The sequence below is a fragment of the Thamnophis elegans genome, chromosome 7 (assembly GCF_009769535.1).
Source record: "Thamnophis elegans isolate rThaEle1 chromosome 7, rThaEle1.pri, whole genome shotgun sequence".
NCBI lineage: Eukaryota > Metazoa > Chordata > Lepidosauria > Squamata > Colubridae > Thamnophis > Thamnophis elegans.
The window spans coordinates 15,555,251-15,576,226 of NC_045547.1; the positions used below are offsets into that span (position 1 = coordinate 15,555,251).

Consider the following 20,976-nt stretch of genomic DNA (forward strand, 5'->3'; position numbering starts at 1 on the left):
GGTTCTCTGAACTACTTAAAAAGTTACCAACCGGTTCTCCCGAATAGGTGCGAACTGGCTGAATCCCATCACTGGTGTATGCATATGTAAATATACCCATTTTTTCTTGTTAGTTGCGAAGTCATGTCCGACCCATCGCAACCCCATGGACAACGTTCCTCCAGGCCTTCCTGTCCTCTATCATCCTCTGGACTCCATTCAAGCTCACGCCGACTGCTTCGGTGACTCCATCCATCCACCTCATTCTCTGTCGTCCCTATCTTCTTTGGCCCTCAATCTTTCCCAGCATTAGGCTCTTCTCCAATGAGTGAGTCCTTCCTTCTCATTAGGTGGCCAAAGTATTTGAGTTTCATCTTCAGGATCTGGCCTTCTGAAGAGCAGTCAGGGCTGATCTCCTCTAGGACTGACAGGTTTGACCACCTTGCAGTCCAAGGGACTCGCAGGAGTCTTCTCCAGGATCACAGTCCAAAGGGCTCAATTCTTTGGCGCTCAGCCTTCTTTATGGTCCAACTTTCAGAGCCATGCATACATATATATTGTTTCCTTCTATCATGTTAAAAAAATACAATACATCATCAAAATTTAGAGACCTCTAGGGACTGTATTCATTACTTTTCCCTTAAAGATAGACCAGCTTATAGCAAAACTGCTGATGTATCTTGCATTTGGGATGCATTAATAATAGATTTCCCCCCTTGGTACCTGTATGTCCTAAATTAAAGTATTTATGTCTAAACTCTCCGCACACACACACACACACCAAACACACACCTGCTTTCCTAATTTTTGTGGTGGGAACCAATACCTTTGGAGTTAGAGAGGTTTTATGCTTCTGGACCATTATTATTATATAAAAGGAGGGCTCAAGTGGCAATATTCTCTGCTCTGCCCTTTGCTAGTGTGTCTTACAGAGAATCCTCCTTCACCATTACATCAAGCCACGAGACAGCAAGAAACATTCTAACTTCTGGAATAGACTCATGCGGAATAGATCTTGGCTCTATTTAATTCCCATTTAGGGAGTTCCTAAAGAGGTAGAATTTTATATATTCATTTTATGACAGTCTTCCAGTGCCCTGCTGTAACAGTCCCAGTTTTGTACTCAGCAGCATTTCTGCTACTTGTGGGATCTTCAAATCATGTGGAAAGGTCTTTAGGCTTTTGTTAGGTGTCTGAACTGTAATGTTGCCACACCCACTTAAAAAGTCTTATGCAAGGGTGGGCTGTAGGGGTTCGTAGGGGTTTGGGAGAACCGTTAGCTAAGATTTTGTGCAGTTCGGGAAACCCCTAAATCCCATTCCTGGCTGCCCCTGCCCACGCCTCCCCTCTCCTCACAGGAGTCCCCACGCGGCCTGTTTTGGATGCAGGTAAGTGCAGGGTACGCGCGGAGGCTTGGGGAGGACGAAAAATGGGCCTACCGGAGGTTCGGGAAATGGGCCCGTTTCTGACTTCCAGAGCCTGAGGAGACTGTTTTCGCCCTCCCAGAGGCTCAAGGAAAACCTCCGGAGTCCAGGGAGGGCAATCCCCCCTCCCATCTGGTGCAGGAGGCTGACTAGGCCACGCCCACCATGGCCACACCCACCCAGCAACTGGGCAGAGAACCCCTTGCTAAAATTTTTGAAGCTCACTCCTGGTCTTACTGGCTCAGCCACAGGAAGGATAAGTGGGCTGTAATTCGTGGAAATCTATTCCATAGCTTGTTGGTTTTGAAGGTATCACAGACACAACATTTTTGTAGCAAGAATGCGGTTGAAGATAATATTTATAAATTCTCTGTCCATCAAGCATATTATACGATAATAAATAATAAATAACAGGTCGGTTAAAAGCAATAGCAAAATAACTTTGAGGGGAAAGAAGGTCATCCCCCCCCCCAAAAAAAATATACTGCATATTCTTAATAAATTATGTTTGGAAGCCAATCATCCTGCCATTGTTAATTTTTAAAAGTAGCTCAATAAAAGACTAGCTGGGGAATATTTATATGATTGTAAATACATTTAGTGCATTGGAAAAGCAATGTTTCATCCTAGTTAAGTTATGCCATAGTCCAATCAATGTACTTTGTGTTCACATTTTCAGCTCTTTGAAGTAATTATAAAGCAGCTGGGGCAGGAAATTGGTCATTTACTAGTACTTAAATATTTATTTGCATCTATTCACCAGCTCAGAACTCCAGCCATCATAAAATGAGCTGTGACTGAGTTTGGGAGATTGGTGTCTTTTAAAGCTCAATTGCATAAAATTGGAGGAATCACATTATCAGCCTTAACCAAACTTTTAGCTTTTTATTTAAAATAAAACACCCTAAAAAGTGTTCTTAATGATCTCTAAATTATTTGAAGTGATTAGAAAATAACCCATTTTCTCATTCATTATTGACTTTGCCTCCCATTTCCAGTTTAACTCAGCAAGAACAACTGAAAGCGCAACAGGGATCTGTCCTAGGAATTTCACCAGTCAGCCTCAGCTCTGGTGACAGGAAAGACATGGATATCTTGCAGATGCTCACCAGAGCCAAAGATGAATACACAAAGGTGGGACTTCCGCTACTTAAAGTATTATATTTTCTTTTTTTTATGTGTTTGTTATATCCGTTCTTTTTATGTAGTCCTTTTCTGCTACCTTAGTTTGCAGCTATATCTCACAAGAGTTTCTTCTTTTCTCTAATTAATTAATTAAACTAGTGTTTTTCACTATGCATCTAAGCCAAGGTGTTAGCAGGTATCATCTTTAAGCAAATGTCCAAATTGCATTGCAACTCCCAAATTTCCCAAGGCTTGTAGTCCAACACCTTGCAGAGTGGTTTAGGTTGGGATGAGCTAATCTAAAACAATTAAGCTCTAGGAAATTATTTAGGTATGAAGAGCAACCAGGGGTGAAATTCAGCAGGTTCTAACAGGTTCTAGAGAACCGGTAGCGGAAATTTTGAGTAGTTCGGAGAACCAGCAAATGCCACCTCTGGCTGGCCCCAGAGTGGGAAGGGAATGGAGATTTTTGCAGTATCCTTCCCCTGCCACACCCACAGAACCGATAGTTAAAAAAAAAAAAATTGCCACTTGGAGCAGCTGATGCTTAACAGGAATGACTCTTTCCTGCCACCCCAATCTTTTTCCTTTGATAAATATAGCATAAAAATGGAGAAAGGCAATTGTGGATCATTTTTTGTGCCTGACCACCATGGTACTTATCAATGCTGCTAAAAGCCACATGAGCAAGTACGTATTCCTCAACTTAAAACCATTGATTCAGCAGCCATTTGAAACCACGATGGTACTGAACAAAAGGATTTACGACCTGGCCCCAAAGTTATGGCCCTGGCACAGTGGTGGGTTTCAAAAATTGTTGGAACCTACTCTGTGGATGTGGCCTCCTTTGTGGGAGTGGCTTGCCACCCATGTGACTGGATGGGAGTGGCTTGCTGCCCATGTGACCGGATATTAAATTATGAATTAGTACTTAGGTTGGTCCAAGTAGCTATTCAGAAACTCTGGCATTGAAGCATGCAAGTCTTAAAGCTGTCAAGTTACAAGATCCTTGCCAGTGGTGGGTTTCAAAAAAATTTGGTACCTCTTCTGTAGGTGTAGCCTGCTTTCTGGGTCCACTGGTGGAATCTCTTCTAACCGGTTTGGTAGATTTGACGAACCGGTTCTACCGAATAGGTGCGAACTGGCAGGAACCCACCTCTGCCCTGGCAGTGCCCCAACAGTCACATGACAAAAACTTGGGAGCTTGGCAGTTTGCACGTACGTAAAATTTTATGGACGCTGCACTTCTCCTCATCTTCCTGTTTTTTCTCTGAGTACGCCACCCTGCATAGTGAGATGGCAATAGCGCCTAGACTTATATACCGCTTCACAGTGCTTACAGCCTTCTTTAAGCAGAGTCAGCATATTGCCCCCAACAATTTCAGTCCTCATTTTACCAACCTCGGAAGGATGGAAGACTGAGTCAACTTCTGCTTTCCCTACCCCTCCATTTACTGTCAGTACTTAATTACCAGCAGCACTTGAACCTGTCATCAAAATTTGTTTTGAATGTTCCGGGAGGAGCAGGTTCTGGTACCCCCATTTGTAAGTTAAGTTTTGACGTCTTTAATTCCTTCAAAGAAAATTCATTAATTCGTTCAAAGAAAAAAAATCCTTTGTTGTTATACTTAATGTGAAGTGATCCCTTTGAATTGAAGTGATTTTGAAGCTGTTATCTTTAGCTGTGGCTTGCTTAAGTTCAGGTAGCTTTACTAGGAAATCAGTTCTAATAATATCAATAGTTATTTCATTCTGAATGCAGATTGCTAGGGATTACCAAGCGAGAAAGCCAGAAATAAGGACTTAAACCAGTGTTTCTCAACCTTGGCGACTTTAAGTCCTGTGGACTTCAACTCCCAGAATTCCCCAGCCAGCAGAGGACTTCCCCAGCCAGCAGAGGACAACAGAGATGGTAGGTTCTCAAGATGAAATCCACAGGACTTAAAGTCGCCAAGGTTGAGAAACACTGATTTAAACAATAGGATGTTGGTTTTCATATTAAACTATATACCAGTGATGGCTAACCCTTTCTCCTCGTGTGCTGAAATTGCGTGTGTGCATGCCCACAACAGTGCACACACGTGTGCCCACACCCATAATGCAATGCACCCTGCCCCACCCACGCATGCCCACAACCCTGTGCATGCTCATGACCCCCCATGCTCCCTCTGCGCATGCGCACGTCCCCGTGCTCCCGCTGCACATGCACACAACACCCCTCATGCCCCATTTTGAGCCTAGCAGGTCTCCTTGAAGCCTCCTGAAACCAAAAATGGGGCTGTGCCCCCACACATGTGCCTTCCCTGCAAACGCAGCAGAGACTGGAAAATTAGCTGGCCGGCAGGAGCTGCGCGCATGCATGGTGAGAAGGCTCCGCGTGCCACCTGTGGCAGGCATACCATAGGTTCGCCATCACGGCTATATACCATATTATCAATTTGAGCAGCCCTTATTGAAAAGGCTACTTTGAAATCAAGAAAGATAGTGATATCTGCTGAGATGGTATTCAACAGCAGATAAAGTATAAAGACACTTGTTTGTCTCCTTAGCCTGAAGACTATACGGAAAAAGCATACACACAAGGTCCTTTCCCTCCCATTGTGTTCTGTGCATCATTCAAGCCACTTGTTTGGAAACAATTTATCTGAAGAACAAGTCAGTCTATTTCTGCTGCTTAACTTCTCCACCTACATTTCTTTATTATAACTGGTTGCCAAGGAAATATTAGGCCAGAGAGAAATTTATCCTCGGCACTGCAGTGGGATGCAGGAACAGCTGTCCTCTCAAAGCTGAAGATATGTAGGTTTTCAGAAATCCATCACAGCAGTGGTGTCCAAAATGCCTGTCTGCCTTACGCAGAGTTTATTTGGCTTTTGTACAGTTTTAACAAGCAAAGCAAAACAGGGGGAGCAACAGCATCTTATTGGTACTCAATCTTGCAGACCATCCCAGCCAAGGTAGAAGCTCCACATAACTCCCTGGCATGGCCTGTCTCTAATAAACAATTGAGGTAATTGGTCACTGAGCTCATGGCCGTTTAATGCGCATGTCTGTACGTAACCTTTCCTCTCTTCCCACATCTGGTTCTGCTAATTAGGCGAGCTCATAGGTATTTTCAAGGTAACCAGCTACTGAGATCATGGCATTTTACTGCACGTTTCTTTACATAACTTTTCCTCTATTCCTTCAAAGATAATCTGCATTAGGGTGAGAATAGGTGACACATTTCATAGTTTCCTCTGCCTCGAATGCCATCATGCTTCAAACCTACTTTGCTTCTCAGAATAGTTATTTTTTTCAGGTCATCATTTTGAGAGCAAAGACCCCCTGTGTTGCAGTCAGCCTGTCCGAGAGGGAGAGGGGGGGGAAGAGAGAGAGGGAGAGGGAGGGAGAGAGAGAGGAAGAAGAGAATACTGGGAACAGAAAGAAGAAAATTACTGAGTTTCTATTAGGGAAATGCAGCATATATGTTTTGTCAATGATGGATGGATGGATGATGGACGGACGGACGGATGGACTGATTGGCTGACTTTCTGTTGCACTTTTAAGCAGCTACTTAACGATTTAATGTTCTCCCATGACTTCTAGTGAAAGAGCAGAAAAGGACATAGTGTGCTTCAATGAATAAATAACATCCATCCACCTCAGACTGCCTCTATTTCTTTTCTTGATTTTAGCCAATAAAATGAAGTTTATGCAGTTATTAAGTTTCTATCTCACCTTTCCTCTAAGAACTCAAAGTAGCATACATAGCACTCTCTGCTCTAGCATTTCCTCACAACAAACGTGTGAGGTAAGCTGAGTGAATGTTAGCGACCGACGAAAGCTTCAGTGGCTGAGGATGGATTGGAAGCTGAGTCTTAGTCCAACGCGTCATAGGTAGGTTCTCAAGATGAGCTTGTCAAACAATGAACAAATCCATTCCAAATATAGTTTGATATCTTTATGGGCAGCCTTGATGAACATTTAAGGTCATCAAATCTATTAATTTCAAGTTATAATGGAAGTTCACAAATCAGGAAAGAAAACCACCGGACTCCATTTGTTGAAATCAAGTGTACTTTTACTAATTATAAATGAATAGAAGCGAAGCGAAGCTAAGTCTGGTTATTTAGGCGCGAAAGCGAATAATATATTGTATAATTCATTCCCCTCTCCTTGGCATCCCGTGCAGTCCAATCATAATTCTCCCAAATGTCAGGTGTGAGATAATTTTGAAAGGCATCACCAGGATGGAATGCTGGGCCGTTGGCCTTGGCGGGAAACACTCCTCCTCCACATGCGCAGTAAGGTGGTCAGTTCAAAATCTAGAATCTTCCTCCAGCACAACAATGATTCCCCTCCCAAATACCATGCCCCCCCTCCCCGTTTCAATGGCAGCCGAAGCAGTAGCAAAGTGGAGGTTGACAGGAAGCTTGCATGCCCCCGGTATTTATTATCCAATTCCAATGGCCAGCCCCCTCATCCCCATCCCCATAATGTGACTGCACATCAGGCACTAGGCAGCTGGACCACATTTTACAATGGTTTTGCTGAAATCCAACATTAACCTCCAGTTTTTAGCAAAACCAGCTCATAGTAAAACCGTTGGTTTATTTAACGGCTGCCACAAGGTCGGTCACATGGGTGTCTTGATCTACAGCCATTAAGACTTATAGCTGTGATGGGCAGGTTCCATTAGGGTCGTACGTTGAGGACTAGCTGTATGGCTATTCCACCTCAGAAAGCAATCCTAAATACTCAAGCAGTGACTTAAGACAATCTTACCCAGGGCTGTCAAACGGGTGGCCTGCGGGCCAAATGGTTCATGCACAGGCCACGCCCACCCCAGCTCCGCATAGGGCAAAAATCATCATGATACGTCACGAAACGTCACGTGACACGATTGAGTTTGATCTTACCCTTCTTGGTGCTTTATGTTAGATCACAGTTCCATGACATACAGTATAACAAACCATGCTGTTAGGAATAGAATAGTTGGAAGGGATCTTGGAGGTCTTCTAGTCCAACTCCCTACTTAGGAAGGAAACCCTACAGCACTTCAGACAAATGGTTATCCAACCTCTTCTTAAAAACCTCCAGTGTTGGAGCATTGACAACTTCTGGAGGCAAGTTGTTCCACTGATTAATTGTTCTAACTGTCAGGAAATTTCTCCTTAGTTCTAGGTTGCTTCTCTCCTTGATTAGTTTCCACCCATTGCTTCTTGTTCTACCCCTCAGGTGCTTTGGAGAATAGCTTGACTCCCTCTTCTTTGTGGCAGCCCCACAATATTGGAACACTGCTACTGATTTTATTCTGTGAAAAATCATGTGGCTGTAGTTTTCCATCCTCCCCATGAATGAGGTTAAGGAAGGCTGAGTTTAGGAGTCTGTTCTTTGGGATGATTATTAGCATAAAGCCAATATTTCTTTTATGCCTCTGGCCATTTCTACATTGAAAAATGTCTTATGATTGGGATTAATAAGCTATCAGAGGTGCCTTTGAGAGTTTATTAGACTGCCGTTCTGTTCATTTTAGAGTCCAGGTGCCTTCTTTTTCAGGAATAGATAATCATTATTGAAAAAACGATTTAGTTTTTGTCAAGACAAATAATGAGGGAATGTGGGAATAACGATTCTCGAAAAACTTGCAAGGCCTAAAAATCGTGATATCTCAGTGTAAAGTAGGAGACCAGTAACAAAGTTTCTTTTCTGTTTCTCTGCTCTAAGCATCTCTAGAAATTAGAGATTTTTTGTGGGCCATCTGTTGATATGCCTTACGCTTCTTTTAATCCCATGACTGAGAGATGCCTCCCTCAGAATCTACAGTACATCCTTTAATCTGTTTTTTTCCCCTTCATTTTTTTCCATTATCAGATGCCACTCACAGAAACAATTCTCTATTCAGCTTCTTAATCTCAGCATTTCGGTTTCCTGGATGCAGAATAAATTGTGGCGGTAATGAGAGTGTCAGGCCTCCAATCATATTCCTTTTAGGATCTTTCGCCTGCCACACTCTCTTATTTTACTATGCCGTTTCATTAGTGGGGAAATGGGAGGGAGAATAGTAAGGAGTAGAATGTTGTTGTCAAAATAAAACATTCCTTTCTAGAAGCCCAAGGTCATTCTTTGTCTCTGCACCCCTGCACCTGACCGGAACTAGATGGGTGGAAATGCCAGTGTGGCAGTGGAAGATTGGACCATGTGATGGACTTGTGGGTATGGGGGCAAGATCATGAACTTTCAACTGGGTGGAAAACCCAGGAGGTTTTCAGATTCGGGTTTTCCACAGGTGTGCCAACATGTCTCTCTTAATAAATTGGAAGTTTGAGGAAAGTTCTGCCTTGGACTCGGATTTAATTTTGGATGATATTTGGAATGCTGACAGAGAGTTCATTTTAACTTTTGGATATCTGAATGCAAATTTATACCAGCGTCCCTTCTGTATGGTTCTGAGTATTTGAAGAGTTATTTTTCTGCTACATGAGACTTCCAAAATTTCTGAATTCTTTTCCACATTTCTCTACTCTCTGATGTTCCATGACTTAAAATATAGGATAAGACCATTTCATTTGTGATGGCTCATACTAGGGATCAGCAACATTAAACACTCAAAGAGCCATTTGGACCCATTTCCCAAAGAAAAGAAAAAAACACCAGGAGCCACAAAACTCTTCTCATTATTTCCTGAGCGGCCACAAAACTAGGATATGTAGTTGAATTAAATGTTGTGTTTTCTTCTTAAACTTTTCTTTTCTTGGATTTATCCATGGTTGGCCTACCTGGGGTCGAAAAGCTCAATAAATTGCATGCCGGCGGGTGTCGCACATTGGCAGTTCTGATGCATATTTTGAGCGACATGGAGCCGCAGCAGAGGGATGAAAGAGCCACATGCAGCTCCAGAGCCGTGGGTTGCTGTCCATTGGCCCATACTCTCTATAGAATATCACTGCAAGAGAAAATGAGAATGTCGGTTATTTTTGCTCAAAGCTCAGCTTCTTTGATTTGTTTGGATTTGAATAAAGAAGTTTTTAATTTTGAGGTAACAAGTCTATCAGATTTTATAATTTGTATAGTTTTGCATTTTTCCTTCTCTTTTACTATCAGATTGTGTGTAATTGAAGACAGTTGAATGTAAGTTTCCTAGCAGTATAGAGTTTTTGCTAAAGGATCGATGGTGCCTTAAAAATCTTGAAGAGCATATGTTTATGTATCTTCAGAAGCTGTAAAAAACAAGTAATAACATCTGGAACCTGAAACTACACAAAGTACACTTTGAACACTTGTTCAAACATTATGACTTGCTTTAAACGGGTCCCTTGCCCTTAGTTTGTTTTACGTGTACATTGCATGCAAACTGAGTAGATAATCGTGAATACAAAATCACATTTATAAAGTCTTTTATGGAAATTAGCATTGTACTTCTGTTATGGATTGCATGTGCTATTTTTTCCTATAAAATGATATTTATGTTCCTTTCAAATAGCCTTGATTCTCGTGGTCATTTTTCAACCTAGCAGTTAAAGTTTCTCTTCTGAATTTAACTATATTTGACTCCAGTGATGGTGTTAACCATAATGGGTACAAGCCAGAGGTGGGTTCCTACCGGTTCGGCCAATTAGGTAGTAACTCATCCTGCCACACCCCCGAACCAGTTCTATCTTCTTTTTTTTTGCTTCTGTGCATGCGCAGAAGCATTTTTTCAGTACTGCGTGTGCACTGAGCGAACCAATAGCCGGAACCCACCCCTCGTACAGGATGCAGCTACATACCATATTTTTCAGAGTATAAGACAAACGGGAATATAAGATGTACCAAGATTTTGAAGAGGCAATTTTTTTTTAAAAAAAAATTGTATCTGTAAACCTCCCAAAAATGCCCCCCCCTTTTTAAAAAAAGGCATGAATAGCTTTTAGGGGACTTGCAGAGTGTTCTGGGGGGGGGACTCCCTAAAACGAGCAAAAAAGGGCCCATTTTTCACAAAACAGGCCCATTTTTGTCAAAAATATTGCACGCATAGCCTTTAGGAGCTTTATAGAGTCCTGGGAGCTGAGGGGGGGGGGGAAACTGAGCAAAAAACAGCCTGTTTTTCACTCATTTCTGCCTTCCCCAGCCCCCAGTATTTTTCTGAAAGCCTTCTACAGGCTCTGCATGGCCATTTTGATGAAGGGGCGGGGTTTCAGGAGGCAAAAAATGCTGTATTCAGTGTATAAGACGCACCCAGATTTTCAGCCTCATTTTTGAAGGAAAAGGGTGTGTCTTATACTCTGAAAAATACGGTAGTTTTTGTTCCAATTATAAGAACAATGTTCTGACAGTAAAATCTGTGGAAACAATGAAACAGTGTTACTAGGGTGTTTGTTAAGAATCGGTGCCTCTGAGATTTTAAAGAAGCGGGTGGACAGTCACCTTTCGAGGGTTAGGCTTGATCTTTGCAATTTCACAATCTACAGTTCTGTCGATCTTGAGGTGAAACATGGCTTTTTGAATAAAATTATACCTTTTGTGTGTGTGTGTTGCAGTGTAAAACATGCTCGGAGCCAAAACAAATGATCAGTTCTTCTGCTCTATACCACAATCCCAACTTGATCAAACCAATCCCTCTAAAGCCCAGGGAAAGTCAGAAAGCACAGGTATGGCATATTTGTATTCATGATAAACCAGCCTATTCATGTCAACTAATTAATTTCTTAAGTACAGTGGGGTTTGTTTTAATATAAGCGTGTATAGAATCATTTCTGGGAGATTTAGACATGTTATTCTGGCCCAGGCTTCCCAAAAAGCACGAAGCCAACTCTTCATCCTGATAAAAAACCCTTTATTTAGTTTAAAGTGAATTCCTCTCCAGCAAAGTCCCGGCCAACAGTCTTTCATGAGATTTCACAACTACAGACCTTGGTCAGGCTTGGAGAGCTGCCAGGCCGATATCCTCCAAATTTCCACTCTGCAGCAGACAATACTTGGCAAGAAGTCAGGAACAGATCTTCACCGTAATGAATTGAACTAATTGACTCCTGCAAACTCCTCTCCCCTTTCACTCCTCTTTATTCCCTATGTGAGGGGCCATTCACCATCCACCTGTGGCTTTACTCCCAAGTCGACCCTTGTTCCTTAGATGTTCCCTTTTCCTGGCAGCTCTCCGCATGCGCACACTGGGAACAGGCTCCAGCTGTTCTTCTGCCCCACTGATGTCCGACTCCGAAGGCAGCTGATAACTGTCAGACGGCTTTGGCCCCATCTCTGCCTCCGATGCAGAGCACTTTTCAGAGCCTTCCCCAGGCTCCAGACTGGCCCATGTTCCTTCCCAACCTCCTCACAGTCCCAATCTTCTGCCAGATCTGCTAGCGGGCCACAACACATGTCTTCAGTTACATTCAGACTGATAAAATAAAACCAGTGGCAGATTGTGAGCTTGATTCAATTTAAAGGGGGGGGGGTGTTAAGAGGCTTCTGCGGCTTAGTTTTTATCAGGGAGTCATGGATCCTGCATCCTTGGTGGAAACAATTGTGATGTCATAACAGGGAAAAAAATATAGGCTGCTTGCTATCTTGTCAGGTGCAAGGAACCAGAAACACCTGGGAGTAGGCCAAAGTAGTGTTTTTACTGGGATTCCCCTATATGCAAAATTTTTGCCAGACTAACTGCATTCTCTTGGGAATACCGGTCTGGCCTCTGTTACTTCCTCCCGCAGAGTGATTCCAAGCTGGACTCCCTCTTCACTCCCCACTGTGCTCTATCCAGAAATTCCACCACAAGATCACTGTGCAAGTGTGTGCCTAAGGATCAAGCTTATGGTCACCAGAAAAATGTGACCTCACTGCCTTGTGTAATGAAAATCTAGTCATGGCTAGCTCAAACCAAGTCAATTTGACTAGGGGATAACTTCAACCTACGAGCCATTTCCCCTCACAACTATCTATTCACACACACACGCCCCATCCTAAGTTCCGGTGAGGATTTGTTTCTATTGATTGTTGCTAACGCGGCTAGTCAATCAGATTTGGTCTTAATTATTCTTCCTTTCTTCTTGCAGCACACAGATTCTGAGCCTCAGCACCTGTCCCTTATGACTCTCTTTGGAAAGCAGGAAAAAACAAATCTGTACCAAAATGTCTCCGAGACATCTCAGAAACTCCACCAAGACCATTTTCCGCCAAGGCAGGGAGTCCTACGCTCTTTCTTGTATGAGGAACCCGTAAGACACTCGCCCACCACAGAAAAGCAGCTCTGCCCGGCCATTCAAAAACTGATGGTGCGTGGGCCAGAGCTTCAACCGGTCTCTGAACTCCCAGAGAACCGCCTCTGCCAGAATGGCAGCCACCCTTCCGTGGGGGAAGCTTTCACTGGACTCTTCCAGCCTGTGACTTCACAGAGCATCGGGAGTTCTCATCCCGCCCAGAATACCGCTTGCCCAAGCAGCCTGCTCCAGCAGTTGCAAGGCCAGTCCAAACAGATGACTAAAGTGGAAGCTAACAGCATAGGACTAGCAAATTCAACTGCCCCAGCCTTCAACAGGACTCCAGCCTTCTCCTTGGCGGCCCAAGTAAACAGCGCAATACAGCCACCCACGATGTACTTCAATGGTTCCCTGCCAGGCCAAGCGCTTGGTAAAGAACAATCCAAGCCTCCTAAGCAGTCACATCCTCTTCCTGGGAACCACTCTGGAAATTCTGGCATAATTTCACCTCAGGAGTTGTTGAAGAAACTGCAGATAGTGCAGCAGGAACAACAGCTGCACATAGCCAGTCGGCCAACCTTAGCGGCTAAGTTTCCTGTTGTTACTCAGGCCTCCGCCACTCTGAAACCTTTGGATTCTTGGATGGACAAGGCTTCAGCTACAGAAAAGCAGCCCTCTCTTCTTCAGGTAAATCAGCGATCAATGTGACAGCACCTAAAACGGGTGAGCAACAAGGGCCCCTTTAGGACCAGTGGACTTCAACTCCCAGACTTCCTGATCCAGTACGGCTAGGTCAGGAATTCTGGGAGTTGAAGTCCACATGTTGTAAAAGGGGCCATAATTTCCCACCCCTGAACTAACATCTGAGATTCTTCCAATTGTTTTTTCTGTTTTAACATTATTTTTAGTTTCTCTTTGAACAACATAAGCTTATCCAGTGGTGGGCTGCTGCCAGTTCAGGCCGGTTCAGGCGAACTAGTACTTGGAACTTGCGGGTGGACCCGCCCCGCCCCTGCCCCCCTTCCCCCTGCAGCTATGCTATCCTATTTAGCCTTGTTTTTGATGCCACACACATGCGTGCATGAGCGAAGTGCATGCGCAGAAGTCCGGGGGCACGCACAGATGGCGCGCACGCTCATATTTTCGGTGCAGGGCGAACTGGTTGTTAATTCATATGCCGCCCACCTCTGAGCAAACCTTTTCTAACACAAGGGACAATGCACCAAGGCTTACCCACATTACTGCTTAGCAAATACTTCTCTCAGCTTATTTAAAAAAGCCCAGGATAAACCTAAATGACGTTCCAAGTATTCAGAAGAAGGATTTAAAAATCCCAGGAGTGCAATTGGGAGAATCCCCCCCCCCCCCCGCCACACAGATGAGATTATCTTTAGGGGGAAAATGTAATTTTGTTGAATAGCAGCATTGGATGTCTTAATGAGTTTATAAATACATACATAAATACACTTCAGGTATTCTAAAGCTAAGACTACAGTTGCCAAACTGTACTTGTATGAATCTCGCCATGATAGAAATATAGAGTTTGAAGGAATCCTAGGGGACTGTTTTCCAACTATGACAATTTCCAGGGGTATGGACTTCAAATCACAGAATTCCACTGCCATGAAGAGGAAACGCTGATCCAGTTGAATCCTCTACTCACTGCGAGATCTAATGCTCATCCAAACTCTGTTAAAAGACCTATAATGAACTCACCACTTTATATGGCAACCTCTTTATTTATCTGTTTGTTTGTCAAACATGTGCAAGATAACAATATAGGTATGAACATAAACATGAACAAAGGAAGGAAATACAGATAAATAGAGACAGTGAGACAAGGATGGGGAGGCACGCTGGTGCGCTTATGCACGCCCCTCTTTACGGACCTCTTAAGAATGGGATGAGGTCCACGGTAGACAGTTTGAGGTTGAAGCTGTGGGGGTTTGAGACTGTAACAATGGAGTCGAGTAGAGCGTTCCAGGCATTGACCACTCGGTTGCTGAAGTCGTATTTTCTGCAATCGAGGTTGAGGTGGTTTACCTTGAGTTTGCATCGATTGTTTGCCCGTGTATTATTGTGGTTAAAGCCGAAGAAGTTGTTGACAGGCAAGACGTTAATAGCAGACAAATTTGTGTACTATGCTAACCGCAGGCGGCACAGTTCCAGATTGACCAAGCCCAAAATTTCAAGCCTGGTGGCATAAGGGATTCTACTGTGAGTAGAGGAGTGGAGTACACTTCTATTGGCCTACAGTGGGAACGTTCCTCCTGATCTCTAGTCTAATCCTCTTCCCTTGCAATTTTCATCCATAGTTCTAGTCATAATAGAAAACAAGCCTATTCCTATGGGATGGTTCTTCAGATTCTTGAAGGCTGCTATCATGCCTCTTTGTAAACTGGACATAACCAGATCCTTCAACCATTCTTGAAAGGGCTTGATTTTTGAGATGTAGCCCCCTTGTGACCTTCTTTCAATTTGTCACTGTTCTTGAAATTTTCAAAAGCCATTTTGAAACGATAATATGATTCCCTTCCAACCTTCCTGCTCCTGTCAATACTAAACAGTTTGAAACTCGAAACTTTGAAAGTCCATATCTGAATCATGGGCTTTGTATTCTTTGGAGGAATTGGCCTTTGATTTATTTGTTTTGTTATAGACTGCCATTTGTCAGACCCAACCCAGCAAGTAACAGCCAAGTATTTCTTTACAAGTAAAATGGGTTGGGGGGTGGGGGGGGGGAAGCTCATTCTCAAGCTTTGTAAGTTGAAGTAATGTGAAGTGTGAAAGCACAAGTGAGGTGAAAAACAACAGTTGAACAGATGACTCATTTTCTGTTTTAAGGATTTTTTTTAAAAGGATGCTTATGACATTTTCATTAGAATTAAATGGAAAAAACAACAGCTCAGGACAGCTTTGTGGCATTCTGTATTTGATAGATAATAAAAAAGTACACCTAGAGCAGGGGTGTCAAACTCAATTTCATTGAAGGCCGCATCAGGGTTGTGCTTGACCTCAGGGGGGTGGGCGTAGCCAGCTCTACGTCACTCCTGTCGGGGGCGCCTGTGGTGGCCCGAGTGCTCTGCCAGTGAAAACGGGCTCCTGAGCTCCGGTTTCGGCTGCCACGGCCTCCTGCAACTCTCTGCCAGTGAAAATGGAGCTCTGGAGGTGTGTGCAATCCGTTTTCACTGGCAGAGGGTTTCAGGAGGCCGTGGCAGTCGAAACCGGAGCTCAGGAGCCCGTTTTCGCTGGCAGAGCACTCGGGCCACCACAGGTGCCCCCAACAGGAGTGACGTAGAGCTGGCTACGCCCACTCTCATCACGCCCACCCCCCTGAGGTCAAACACAACCCTGACAACTCTAGCACAACTTCGTTTTCACTGGCAGAGGGTTGCAGAAGGCCGTGGCAGCAGAAAACGGAGCTCGGGAGTCCCTTCACTGGCAGAAACACCTCGGGCCTGTCTGCTGTTTCCAGGGCGGCCTCATGGGCCAGATGTAAGTACCTCATGGGCCGGATCTGGCCCCTGGGCCTTGAGTTTGACCCCCTTACCTAGAGAGTAGACACTTTTATTCCATAACCAGGATTATGTTGAGAAATTGGAGATCTTTATGTTTTAAAGATCCCTTGCATGATTCATTTTCTATGATGCAGCATTCCCAATTTGTGGGAGTAGATTTCCCCCAAGCAGGCAGACAGACAATGGGATCTCCTACCTGTAGTTTCTAACTTCTTTCCCGTAGGTGATATGGTAGAAATTTATAGGTAGTCCTTCATTTACAACCATTCATTTAGGAACCATTCAGAGTTACAGTTGGCATTGGGAAAAATGACTTACAACCGGTCCTCGCACTTATGACCATTGCAGCATTCCCACAGTCACATGATCAAAATCTGAGCGCTTGGCAGCCAACATGTATTTAAGATGGTTGCAGTGTCTGAGGTCACGTGATGACCATTTGCGACTTTCCCAGCTGGCTTTCAACCAGCAAAGTCAACGGGAGAAGCTGGATCCACTAACAACCACATTTAACAACTGCAGTGGTTTGCTTAACAACCGTGGCAAGACAGGTTGTAGAATCAGTGTGACTCATGTAACAACTACCTTGCTGAGTAACAGACATTCTGGTCCCAATAGTGACTGTAAGTTGAGGACTGTGAGTACTTTACATAGGAAAATGAAAAAAGATACTGTAGAGACACTATGGTTTTCTGCTCCTGATGATATCATTTTCTATGAAAACCAGGCTTTGCTACTTCTGAGCAGTTTACTAGGCTGTGCAAAACAAAATCATCTTTTCTTCTGCTCTTAGTACCACTTGCCCTCTGGAATCCTTTCATGGACAAAAGGCAACTTTTGTCAAAATTCTGTCTTCCAACCAGCCAGATTGGCCTTTGCCAGGACACCTGGAAAACACTTGCTTTCTAGGTACATCAACAAATATTGCTGACTTGATTTCCCAGGTCATCAGTAAGATTAGCTCCCTATTTTATCTTTCTATCACTTTCCATATTTATAGCATAGCACAGCACAGCACAGCACTGAATTGAATTGAATTCTTTATTGGCCAAGTGTGATTGGACACACACAAGGAATTTGTCTCTGGTGCAGAAGCTCTCGATGTACATCAGAGATGGGTTCCTACCAGTTCGCACCTATTTGGTGGAACCAGTTCGTCAAATCTATCGAACCGGTTAGAAGAGGTGCCACCAGTGGACCCAGAAAGCAGGCCACACCTACAGAAGAGGTTCCAAATTTTTTTGAAACCTACCACTGGTGTACATACAAGCAACATGTGACAAATCATGATCATAATCCTAAAACACAATCATCGTAAATCATAAGATACAACACTCAGTGATGGTCATCAGATACTAAATAAAAGCAATCAACATAAATCATAATGAACAAACAGCAAAGTGAAAGTCATCAGATGCTAACGGAATAGGTAATAGGACAGATGAGAAGGATAACAGTAATACAATCCTACTACGTGGTTTAACATCCGAGGGCATAAGACTGTGTTGTGGGAATTAGGTGTTTAGCAGAGTGATGGCATGGGGGAAAGCTGTCTTTGTGTCTGGTTGTTTTGGTGTGCAATCCCTTATAGCATCGTCTTGAAGTTGAAACAGTTTATGTCCGGGATGTGAGGGGTTTGTAGATATTTTCTCAACCCTCTTTCTAACCCGTGCAGTAGGCAGGTCCTTCATGGAAGGCAGGCTGGTTGACATTCTTTTTTCTGCAGTCCTAACTAACCGTTGAAGTTTGTGTCTGCCCTGTTTTGTTGCTGTGCCAAACCAGACACTTCTAGAAATACAAATGACAGACACAATAATTCCTCTGTAGAATTGTATCAGCAATTCCATGATCAGCCATAAACCCCAAAACCCATGTCCAAACATAAGGAGAAATGCCTAATTTCAAATACCTTATCCCTGTTATGCAGCAAGATATACCGTATTTTCGAACTATCAGATGCATATCAGATGTATAAGACGCACCAAGATTTTGAAGAGGTAAATTAAAAAAAAAATTTTTTTTTGCACTCTGCAGGCCTCCCAAACCCTCTGCACTCCCTTTTTTCACAAGCAGAGAGTTTGAGAGGTCTGCAAAGTGCTCCTGGGGGCTGGGGGGGGGGGGGACTGAGCAAAAAACGGCCCATTTTTTCACAAAAATGGGCCCATTTTTTTCAAAAAACAGGGCATGCATAGGCTTTGGGAGGCTTATAGAGTGTTCCTGGGGGCTGGGAGGTGGTGGTAAATGAGCAAAAAACCTCCCCAGTCCCCAGGAACACTTTGCAGGCCTCCCAAACTCTGTGCGTCTATTTTTTGCAAAATACGGGATGCGCGGGGGCGAGATTTCGGCAGGCCAAAATGCTGTATTCAGTGTATAAGACGCACCCAGATGTTCACCCTCTTTTGTGCGGGAAAGGTGCGTCTTATACTTTGAAAAATATGGTACATTTATGAAGACAACGAACTGAATATTATTATTGTTGTCCTGTATAACGGTACTCTGCCCTGCACATAGACTTTTCTTGTCACCCTAGCTAAGGACAAACGTTTCCGTCAAATAATGTTGGCAGCTTCACATTTACAGATGTTCAGGCAAATCAGAGCAGACCTTTGATAATCAACGCGTTCCCCAAATCTGTTCCCTAGAATTGTTTACCTCAGTGAATTGCATCTGCTCTCACAGTCTTTCAAAGGACAGTGGACCAAATTTTACAAAGTCTGCCTGGTGTTGCCTAGACAACATCTTGAATATTGAACTGAAGAAACATGTATTTAAAGAACTCATCATGATTTCCTTCGGTGACGAGTGTGTGTTGTTTGTACTTCCTTACCAGTCGGCATCTCATAAGTCTCGTTTCAAATTGGCTTGTGTTGCATCTCCATATGGCTTCAAAGCCATAATCTGTAGAATGAGTCTCAGCAGAGTGGAAATGCATGTTACTGAAGCAATTAACAAAAACAGAACATAATTGGATTTGAATTTTTCCAGAAAATAGACATATCTGATCAAATTTAAATCAGATACATAAATACGGTATGGTTAAAAAAAAAAAGTAATTTCAACTTAAATTCATTTAAATGGAGTCCGTTGGGCCTTTGGTCAATAAGGCATTAAAGTTACATCAAGTTACACCAAGAAACTCAATTTTTCACTTATGTTCTCACAGCGAAGGATGTATATACCATGTGCCTTACTTGGCTCTTTGCAGTGAGGAAAATGAAACAGATGGTGAGTGAGGAGCTGAAGTTTTAGGGATTATTGACAAATTAAAAGCAAGCAACTCACTGGATCCAGATGGCACCAACCTAAACATTCTTAAAGAATTCATATGGGAAATTGTTTATTCTATTTTAGGTATTTCATATGTACAAATTACTAAGAACACGCTTATTAGCACAGTGTCTTTTTAAAAAACTTTTGTATTATGTGTTTCTTTTAATGTTGTACGCCGCCCTGAGTCCTTGGGAGAAGGGCGGCATATAAATCTAATAAACCAAACTAATAAACCAGTGTGGGCTGGGATGGCTAATATTTTTGTCGTCGCATGCCGAAAGTGCATGTGCGACATGTGTGCATGCATGCCCACACACACAATGAAATGTGCTCATGACACCCCCACATGACCTACCTCCTGCGCATGTGACACCCATGCTCCCCAGCCCCCCCGCACATGTGCACATGACACCCACCCACCCACAGCCCATTTTCGTTTCCTGAAGCCTCCTGGGACCAAAAACCGGATACATGGGGGCGTACCGCATGCCTCCGCTCTCCTCCCCGCCCCCTGCACATGCTTGTGCGACCCCCATCTCCTCGTGCATGCTCATGAGTCTTCTGCATGCACACCACGCATTCGCGGCAGAGACCCCAAAATCAGCTGGCTGGTGAGAGGCACGCACACATGCATGGTTGAGCTGAGCTGGGGCGACGGCTCATGTGCCTGCAGAGAGAATTCCGCGTGCCATCTGTGGCACACGTGCCGTAGGTTCGTCATCATGGGTCTAGGGTGTTGGAGGAAAGTGGTCAATTTTTTAAAAGGGATTGAGGGTACATTAAAAAATGACAGGCCAATACAGAGAGCTGATTTGGTATAAAGATACCAGATTAGAAACTGGGAGACTGTGAGTTGTAGTCCCACTTTAGGCATAAAGTGAGCCTGGTAACATAGTGCCAATTCCTCTCTCAGCCCTGGAAAGCGAAGCACATCCAAAAACAGGCCAAGAAAATTGAAGAGACTCTTGTCAGGCTTGAAAGATCAGGTCCACTAGTGAAGGTCCCATTAAACTAATTTATTGCTAATCATGCTTATGCACAAGAATCCTCAATTAATGGTTACAACCTGCTTAGCATTAGATAAGGGTCAAAGGAATTCAATGGAGGTTGGACTTCGCTTGTGGCTACATCAGGATTCTAGGCTGATCCCTCTTTTATCTCTGCCCCCAGATTCTGTTACTCCTTCTCCCAAGCTTGTCTAAATAGTTGCCAGGAGTCAACATTGATTTAAAGGCACTCCTACACCACCTTCCAAAAAAAAAGGCACATATACAAATATGGACAAAAAAAAGATTTCCCCTCAAGTGTGTTAATTCTTAGGAGTCCTGAACCAAATTAAAATTCTGGAGGAGGCGTGGCTAGCATCGCAGCAAGATGACGCTTCCTTTGGGAGCTACTGAGGGAATCGTCGATATCTCAGTTGTTGGGTGGTCCTTTTGGACAAAAGCCGTCCTGTAGGGACGGTGAACAAGGGGAGTGCACCCTGATGATTTCAGGGAATCT

At 43.6% G+C, this 20,976-nt stretch overlaps 1 protein-coding gene across 4 annotated transcripts in view; it reads left to right on the plus strand.

Annotated features, from left to right (window-relative positions):
• Window positions 1-20,976, plus strand: part of DCP1B (decapping mRNA 1B) — a 64,825-nt gene that overhangs the window by 34,486 nt on the left and 9,363 nt on the right. For all 4 annotated transcript variants that reach the window (XM_032220857.1, XM_032220858.1, XM_032220859.1 and 1 more), the window contains exons 5-7: window positions 2,402-2,537; window positions 11,030-11,140; window positions 12,542-13,372. In XM_032220857.1, coding sequence (XP_032076748.1) covers window positions 2,402-2,537; window positions 11,030-11,140; window positions 12,542-13,372 — 1,078 coding nt within the window. The remainder of the gene's footprint in view (window positions 1-2,401; window positions 2,538-11,029; window positions 11,141-12,541; window positions 13,373-20,976) is intronic.